This window comes from Hyaena hyaena, unplaced genomic scaffold (genome assembly GCF_003009895.1).
Source record: "Hyaena hyaena isolate Hyena2069 unplaced genomic scaffold, ASM300989v1 scaffold_97, whole genome shotgun sequence".
Lineage (NCBI taxonomy): Eukaryota > Metazoa > Chordata > Mammalia > Carnivora > Hyaenidae > Hyaena > Hyaena hyaena.
Genome location: NW_024080728.1, coordinates 1,136,963 through 1,145,732, shown reverse-complemented (window position 1 = coordinate 1,145,732; position 8,770 = coordinate 1,136,963). Strand labels below are relative to the sequence as shown.

The 8,770-nt window shown below is 50.4% G+C and overlaps 1 protein-coding gene across 1 annotated transcript; it reads right to left on the bottom strand.

The window, feature by feature from the left end:
* Positions 1-2,586: 2,586 nt before the first annotated feature.
* Positions 2,587-8,395, bottom strand: PLAU (plasminogen activator, urokinase). The gene is made up of 11 exons (XM_039235083.1): positions 8,283-8,395; positions 7,880-7,966; positions 7,400-7,433; positions 7,140-7,247; positions 6,648-6,822; positions 6,370-6,461; positions 5,968-6,187; positions 5,611-5,759; positions 4,885-5,025; positions 4,376-4,524; positions 2,587-3,696 (listed from the first exon to the last, which is right to left on the bottom strand). Exons 2-11 carry the CDS (start codon positions 7,934-7,936, stop codon positions 3,520-3,522), a joined length of 1,302 nt encoding a protein of 433 aa, XP_039091014.1. The 5' UTR covers positions 7,937-7,966; positions 8,283-8,395; the 3' UTR covers positions 2,587-3,519.
* Between the last annotated feature and the right edge of the window lie 375 nt (positions 8,396-8,770).

Here is an 8,770-nt window from a genome sequence, read left to right as displayed (position 1 = left end):
GGGAAAAAAAAAAAAAAAGGATGAGGTTAGTTTGAGAAGAGTGAAATTTTACTTTGAAACTAGTGGCTGAGTGTGGTCTCCTCACTTGGCCTGGGAGTTTTTTAATAGGAAAGAGTTATAATAAAGGCAGGGGTGGAAATTTTGATATTCTTAGCCTGGAAACCCAGCATCTCTGAAGCAAGGAGCTTGACAGGGGGTTGTTCTCCCTTTCCCAGGTTGGCCCTACTGGGAAGTCATATGTCTTAGTGCTGGCCCTGTGTTTTCTCAAGCCAGTTGAACCCAGCTGAACCCTGTCTCTGGCACTTACCAGCTGTGATGCCTTGGGCAAGTCACTCAATCTTCCTCTGTGCTTCCATTTTCTCTACTGTAAAATAGGGCCAGTGATAGCACCTTCCTCACAGAACTGTTGTGAGGATTAAACCAGATACTGTCCAATATAGGTGTGCCTGGGTGGCTCAGTCAGTAGAGCATGTGATTCTTGATCTTGAGTTATGAGTTCAAGCCTCATGTTGGGCATAGAACTTACTTAAAAAAGCAAAACAAAAAACAAAAACAAAACACAGTGTTCAATACATAGTGAGGACTAGAAGAAGGCAGTCCCTAAGGTGAGTGACGGGTAAATATCTGGAGCCCTGAAACTGGTTGCTGGAGACCTGGCTGTTCTCTGATAGCCTTGAGTGAGATTAGGGAAGAGATAGCAGCTGGCAGGGGAAGGGGGAGTCAGGTCAGGGTGGTGGCTGGGAAATGGTCTGAAAAGAACCGTGTCATTGCTCAACCCCACCAGTGAGGCTCACACTTCCTGTTTTCAGTGTCTGTGAGCCCAGATGCTGGAGCTGCTCATGTTGGAACAAGATCTTTCTTGGCCCCTTGGGGGAAATGCAGAGGCTTAGAAGCAACTCAGCCTGGGCTGGGTCTCTTAGCTTCACATCATGCCTTTTCTTTCCTGGCAAGTTTCAGCTCCCACAAAACCCACAAATGCAATCCTGGAGTGGAAGAGAGGGGGCTCCCACTCAATTTTATAGTTTTATAGTAGTAGCCATCATTTTTGTGCCTTTATTAGGCACTAGGATTGTACTAAGAGATTTGTGAACTCATGAATCCTTATAACATTCCTGGGAGGTAGATATTATGATCTCTTTTTTACAGATGGGGAAACTGGGGCACAGAGAGGTTAAAAGTCTTTCCCATGTCACACAGCTAGGGTCAGAGCCAGGGTTCTAGTCCAAACCACCTGACTCTAATCCATGCTCTGAACCACTGTATCATAATAAATAAGACAACATGCCAGATTATAGGAATAAAAAATGGACTATTCTGGGCCCCTGACCTCCAGAGGCACATGGTCTAGGGAACCTCTGAACAGGATGCCCAGGAGACTTTGCACCCCCAAAACCCACTCAGAAAACTGACCACACAGAGAATGCATGCTGACTAAATCTTGAACTTACTGGGCCCTTCACATAATCTGGCCAGCTGTCCCCAAAGGATCCCAATCAGGAGTGCTTGTCAGAAATACCTGGGAAACTTTTCTAAAATCACAAGCCCTGGCACCAGCCCTGACCTGAATCACAGTCTCTGTGGAGGTGGGGCACGGTCATGTATGTATTTTTAAAAAGGTTCTCATATGGGGCGCCTGGGTGGCTTAGTCGGTTAAGCGTCCGACTTTCGCTTAGGTCATGATCTTGCGGTTCGTGGGTTCGAGCCCCACGTCGGGCTCTGTGCTGACTGCCAGCTCAGAGCCTGGAGCCTGTTTCAGTCTGTGACTCCCTCTCTCTCTGACCCTCCCCTGCTCACGCTGTCTCTCTTTCCTAGAAATAAATAAAACATTAAAAAATTTAAAAAAATAAAATAAAAAAATAAAAAGGTTCTCATGTGACTTGGTTAAGAAACACTGCTAAAAAAAACATTAACATAGCTTGGAAATTCCAACATTTTTGCATTCAACTGTATCTCACCACTTGCCTTCTATACCCCAATTCTTCAGAAACAGACGTTTGGTTCAAAATATATGGTCACCTCCATGAGGATACCACCTAGCTTTAGATTTTGATACTAAGGATAGCAGTGACTGGTCATGAGCTTCATTAACACACGGAGAAAACTCAGCACCAGCCCCTCACACAGATGATGGGAAATTGTTTTCTATTCCCTGAATGACAACAGACCCAAGCCAGGCTGGGCTTTGAATCAGCAGTTTTCACTTATGCAGGTATTTCCTTGGTTGAGATCAGTCCCAGTCTGTTATGGGCAGAGTAAAGAGAATATAGTGAGTCTTATCCTAGAGGATCACTGTGTACAGCTGTACAAGATGTGCACTGTACAAAGGCATCAGGCTAAGGAGGGAATTGAGGGCTGACATCCAATCCACACACTAGGCCTGTACCTTACGTGCTATGCAAGACCTACTCTACAACTCTTCTAGCCTCTACTTCCCAAAGTGCCGTTAAGTCCAGAGATTTAGCCCCCCAGGGGTAAATGCCAGCATCATCAGTTTCTACTTTTTATGCTCCACAACTTTCTCCCATACAAGTACCAAGAAAGAACCAAAGTCTTCAAAAATCACATTTTTATTGATCATCTTTATTCAAAATTACAAAAATAGACATAAATAAAAATAGCAGAATATAATTATTAAATATTCAGTGTATAGGAGTGATCCTCACCTCACCCAGTGAGGATTGGATAAACTCAGCTGAAAGGTCAGAAGGAATAACTGGCCAAGAAATAACTCTATATAAAAGTGAAACTGAAAATTTAGTGCTGGTCACGGGCCATGCCCCAGAATGATACATTCATAGGCATCACATGAGAGACCCAAAAGGACGTAGGAGTCCATGACCTCCCATAACTTCTCCAGACAGGTCATTCTATGTGGCATCATAGTCCATTCAGTTTAGGGAAATATCTAGACCTGCAGTCAGACACAGGAACACCAGTTGTTACTCATTCACACTGACACTCACAGCCTATGCACAGATGTGCAAACATACATACACATATATAATATTTCCTGATACATTCATGGAATGTCAGAGCCCTTCCCTTAAGTCATTAGTGTCTCCACTCCCCAAACCACTGTTCCACAGTGGCCGAGCTTGCTCAAAAGACCTCAGTTCTGTTCTACTTCCTAATTGAGAAATTGTTCCTTTCCCCAACAGTGGGCGTCGTGAATGCCCACTGTGGGGGAGCTGGCTCTCCTTCTACCCATGCACAGGAAATGGCATTTTTAACTCCAGGCGGCTTTAGTTCAGAAAAAGACAAACTACTGGTCAATACCATCCTGGGTCAGAACCATCCCTCCATCCTGGCCACAGGGGATCTGGGCACTGAGCACCCAGGCCTGTATCTAAGGATAAAGCTATTGTTGCTCACCCTGATGGGTGGTACAAGCAAAATCGTCTCTGCAGAGCCGATCTTCCTCAGTTTCTTCCTCATATACAGCTGATGCAGATTGTTCTGCAAAAATGACAGCGTGGGAGTGGGTGGTACCCTTCTCTTCCCTTGGCTCCCTGGGGAGCCTCAGAGGGTTAGGCTATTCTGCTCCCCAGTGTGCCTTTGGATCCAAGACAGGAAGCTTGAGACCCTTGTATAGACGCCGGGCTTGTTCTTCATGGCACATCCACTGCCCCAGCTCACAATCCCAGTCAGAGTCAGACGGCCACGGGTAGAGCAGACCAGGGGGCCACCAGAGTCTCCCTGTTAAGCCAAAGACACAAAAAGGTGAGCCCAGGGAGAAGAGATGAGGGGGCCATCTGATCCGATCACCCAATCATGCATAAGAGATAGAGAAAGGAGAGTTTCTTAGAGTCAAAATCCTTAGTGACTCCCCATTTTCTACCACATAAAGTTTAAAATTCTCTGCTTGGTTTTCAAAGCCTGCTATCTACCGCAAGTCCATCTACATTCTCAGACCCCTTTCCTTCCCACCCTGCACCATGCCACGCTCATTCCCATTTTTGTACCTTTCAGCTGGAACATTTTCCTTTCTTCCCTAGACCTCCTCAAATCCCTACAGAGTCACATTCTCTTTAGAGCCTAACCTCCAGTTGGCACTCGCCTTGGGCTCCCAAACACCTGATCATTTGCAATTCATACCACGCCCTGAGCACTGAGTTGTATTGTTTTCTATTGTTTTCCTCTTTCTGGTGGTCTTATTCCTTTCCCTCCCCCAGTCTGAAACGCCTAGGACAGAGCCAGGCTCACGACAAATGTTTGGGAAACACATAAGGGTTAGTTTAAACTGTCTAGGACCTGAGCTCCTAATTCTGGCTTCTTGGGGCTTTGGTTGGACAGAGGCTCCCCACAGCTGGCAGGTACAGACCCAGAAACCCTGGGGAGACCTGAGGGTGACAGGGAGAGAGGCTAGAACTCTCACCTGGCAGGAATCTGTTTCCCATTGCGGGTCAGCAGCACACAGCATTTTGGTGGTGACTTCAAAGCCATAGTAGTGGGGCTGCTGACACTCCCGGTGGGAAATCAGCTTCACAGAAGTCATTTTCAGCTGCTCTGGATAGAGATAGTCAGCTGGAGGGAGGAAACAAGGAGAAGTTTACATTAAGCTGTGTAAGTCCGGTCTTCCTACTGGGACTCCTTGCAGGGGTGAGGACCAAAAAGTGTCCCTAGGAGGGAAAGCCTTTATTCTTTTCCACCCAAATCTGAGCCTTTACTCCATGCATAGCCCCTCACCGCCCCCCCCCCCAATCTATTTATCTTTATGGCCCATCACTCCCTAAACACTGCTCCCTACTCCATCCCTGGACCCATCTGCTACCCCCACAATGCTCCCATCTCTATCTCTAAGGTCCTTCCTTGATCAAGCTGAGTTCACTTCCAGGTTACAACACTCCCCCAGAACCCTCTCAGCCAGACCCAAATGTCACTTACTGGTATTCTCTTTTCCAAAGCCCGTGATCTCACAGCTGGCGCCAAAATGAGCATCACCAGCCGATGGGGGCAAGCAGATGGTTTGTATGGACCTGGATGGCTGTGCACATTGGCCTGAGTTGGAGCTGATCTTCAGCAAGGCTGGGGGAGGAGGGAAGCAGGAGAGGTCAGCGGGAAAGATCTCCACCTGGTCAGGTAGTCACCATGTCTCCATTCCAAAAGTTGAAAGACTGGCTGTCTATCCCTAAGTCAGTTAGGATCAGAGATCATCCTAGAAAGTCTACCTGTAGCTTAATACCTGAAACAAGCCTCCCCTGTCCTATGTCTCAAGGGCTTTATTATAGCTGCTGACAAGGGCTTGGCCAGCCAGAGCTGCTGTATACAGCCGTATGGTTCTTTTCTATGAACAGCCCTGGCTGATGTAGAGGGCTGAATTCAGCCCAGTGCTCCAAGTTGCAGATCCTGGGACAGACAGAGGTTGTATCCAACAAAAGAAGGGGCCTCCCAGCCCAAGCCTTATGCCCACAGGGTCATTGCCATCCAGAGAAGGCTAAATGTAAATATAAAGACTCTGCAGAGGAGCAGCAGGCTCCTCACATATGTCCTTTTGTGATACAAAGCAGGCTTTTCAGTTCCCCCACAACCTCAACCTCCCACTTGGGTCTCTTTTTGGACCCCTCTTCCTCCAACCATCATCATTATGGCAGATAAGGGTTTTCTACTCACCAATATCATTGTGGTGAGCAAGACTGTCAGCACTATAGGCCTCATGCAAGATGAGCTTTTCCACTTCAAACTTCATCTGCCCAACTGTATCAGAGTTCAGCTTTGACCGACCCAGGTAGACAATGTAGTCCTCCTTCTTCGGGTTATTACTGTGGGAGGGGAGACCCATCAGATAGTCTGATCTCATGAGATCTTGTCACTTCCCCTCCACAGAGACCTCAGAGTATGACTTGTCCCCAAGGCCAGGGGCCACATGGAGAGGAGCTAAGGGGGTAGAATTTAAGTGGAATCCTTTGCTGGGAAGGGTGTGTTCGGGGTAAGGCAGGAGGGTCAGGGAGAAGAGACAGAGGGACGTACATGAAGCAGTGTGTGGCGCTGACCACCCAGCAAGGACTGATAAGGCTGCCGCCGCACAAGTAGGTAACAGAGCCTCCACGGTGCCTCCTATAGATGGCTGCAAACCAGGGCTGGTTCTCGATGGTGGTGAATTCTCCCCCAATAATCTTAAAGCGAGGCCTCAGAGCCTTCTGGCCACATTGAAACTCTGCTGTTTTTGGAGGAGACAGGGGACTTTTTCCTAGAGGAGAAAGAGAGGGATATCTTGGGAAGGCAAATAGGATAGTGTCTCTCTCTTGTCCTCCAACCTCCCAGTTTTTCAAAGCCAGGCAGACCTCCCTCTCAACCCTCCTGATGGAATAAAGGGATGCATGAGGCTGTCCCCTTCCACCCTACTGTCATAAATAGGTCAGTGACACTCACCAAAAGAGCAATCGTGCACCATGCACTGCTGGACAAGCTGGTTTAGGCCAACCTGCACATAGCACCACGGTTTTCTCTGGTTGTCCGGGTTCCTGGTAACACAGGGGGGGGGGGGGGGGGGTGGGTCATTCCAACCCAGGATACGTTTCCTTCTCCTCCAGGGAAAACTCAGTCAGAGGCCTTGTTTTTCTCACACTATGACCAATACTCTCTAAACCACAGGATGATCCCAAGGCTTCCTGTGCAGCTATGAGAGGGCGTTTGCTGCCCCACCTCACCTGCAGTAATTGTGTTTCCCCAGGCCCAGCTGAAGGGCATCAGGTCGGAGGGCATGGTACTCTTTCAGAAGAATGGCTGCAGAGTTCCAGGGCAGGCAGGGCCGGCCAGCAATGTCGGTGTTGGCCTTCCCTCGGTAAGAGTGACCATTCCCCTCATAGCAGGTTTTTGATCTATCTAAGGAAGAATGAGAGATATTAGAAAGAAGAAGAAGTTCAGACAGGCATTTTAGAGATCCTGTCAGGTCTCGCATGATTTCAGGCCTGGCAGAAAACACTAAAAAGGATCTCCTTCCGTCCCCACCCCGCATTTGTGCAGCCACTGATTCATGAGACACTATGTGTTTATGTTTGACTGTGTACATCACACAGGGATGAAGGTGTCTTCCACTCTACCTCTAGCTCCTAACTCCCGCCTGCTCTTGCATCCCACCCATCTCTCCCTGTCCCCATATGGGGTCCCCTACTCCCCAGCTGGAGCCAGGATCTCCATACCTATCTCACAGTGTTCTCCTTGGAATTTCTTTGGACAGCTGCATCGCTGAATGTTGGAGAAGTACTTGTAGGACACACATGTTCCTCCATTCAGACAGCCGCAGTTTGCTGGAGAGCATAGAGGTGGAGGGATAAGTGAGGAGTATGGGAGGAGGCAAGGGGGGGAGCCAGCCCTGCAACAGGGTCAGGGAGGGGCTGCCCCCTGAGGCTTTCCCGAGATGTCTGTACAGCCAGATATTGTGCAAGGGGTGGATACTCACATGCATCAGACACTGGATGAAGTTCATGGCTGCCCTGGAAGAGATGATGGGGAGGGGAAAGTTCATCAAAGGTCCCATGCTCCCGGAGCCCAAGGGTGAGGATAAACTGGCCCCGTGCCAAATCTCATCCTTTCCTCCAGCTCCCTCTCTCCTCACCTTGTTCATATCTAACTAGCCCTCAAATGGAAGATCATAGGTTTCAAGCAGGGAGAAATGGATTGACTCAAGCAAGCTTCACATTTCGGGTGCAAGAGAGCTAGCTGGGCCAGTCTCTGCGGCTTCTTCTTCCCTTGGCTGAAGGTGTGAACTCCCTTGGGTCTCAGGGTCCCCACGGCCACACCTGTCCTATTTTCCTGAGAGGCTGGCCCTGAATCCAGAGGACCCCAGCTCCCTATGCACGGCTCTCCTTCCTTCCCCCGACGTTGTCCAGGAGTTCTGCAAGCCCCTCTCCTGCCGCCATAAGTCAAAGCGGGGACTTACCTCAGAGTCGCGCACCACCAGGGCGCAGAGGAGCAGGCACGTCATCAGGGCTCTCATGGTGGCCAGGCTGGGGCTCTAGACAGCACTCTACAAAGGAAGGAGAAGTGAACTTGAGGAAGGAGGGGAGGAGAGAGAAGGTGTGCCGGGTGGGTCACTGCAGTTCAGGACGGAAATCCCTAGGTCTCCCGCGAGGCGCGCCTGCGGTGACAAGACTTCCCCCCAGGCCTCGCCGCCTCTCCTCCCTGGAGGCTGAGGGGTTCCAGCAGCCGCAGGGGATGCACCGGCACCGGGAGCGGTGACTCGGGCTCGGCCGCTGCGGAGCCGGGGCCGCTGGGGCAGCCGGGGTAGGGGGAAGGGAAACCCGCAGGAGAAGCCGTGCGCAGTGAGGGTGGCCTGCACTCACCGGCGGCTGCGGCACGGAGAGGTTCAGCGCCGGGACGGGACGGCGGGGACTGGCTGACACTGAAATCCGAGGGGCTCTGGGGCTCCAGCTGCCCTGCTGTGCTGCTAGCCCGCCGCGGGGCTCTATTTCAGGACCCGCCCCAGCCCTGGCCCCGCCCCAGTCTGGGATCTCCCCAACCCCTCCCTTCTCTCCGCTTCCCTGGGGCCAGCTGCGCCGAGCGTTTCCTCAACCTCGTCAGAGCGTGAGGGGCCGCGCGGTTCCCAGCGGAGCCGACGAGCGAGATCTGAACACAGAGATACAGAGGCATCTAAATTCCTCGCCGACTCCTCCCATTCACCTGTCCTGGGCCCCATCCCAGCGCATGGAGCTTCAGAATTGCGCTTGGGAGACTCTTGGTCCAGCTCTGATGTCTCTTCCCAGATGCCCCAAATCAGCTCTTCTCCAGCCTTTACACCTTCGTCCCCCAAATGCCTGGGAGAATGATTCGG

Bases quoted from the DNA above. Each gene is read 5' to 3' on its own strand.
- PLAU (XM_039235083.1), bottom strand. From the start codon at position 7,936: ATGAGAGCCCTGATGACGTGCCTGCTCCTCTGCGCCCTGGTGGTGCGC. The intron at 7,434-7,879 runs GTAAGTCCCCGC...CATCTCTTCCAG, and splicing joins TGGTGGTGCGCGACTCTGAG to GGCAGCCATGAACTTCATCC. The intron at 6,823-7,139 runs GTATGGAGATCC...ATTCTTCCTTAG, and splicing joins AGGAGAACACTGTGAGATAG to ATAGATCAAAAACCTGCTAT.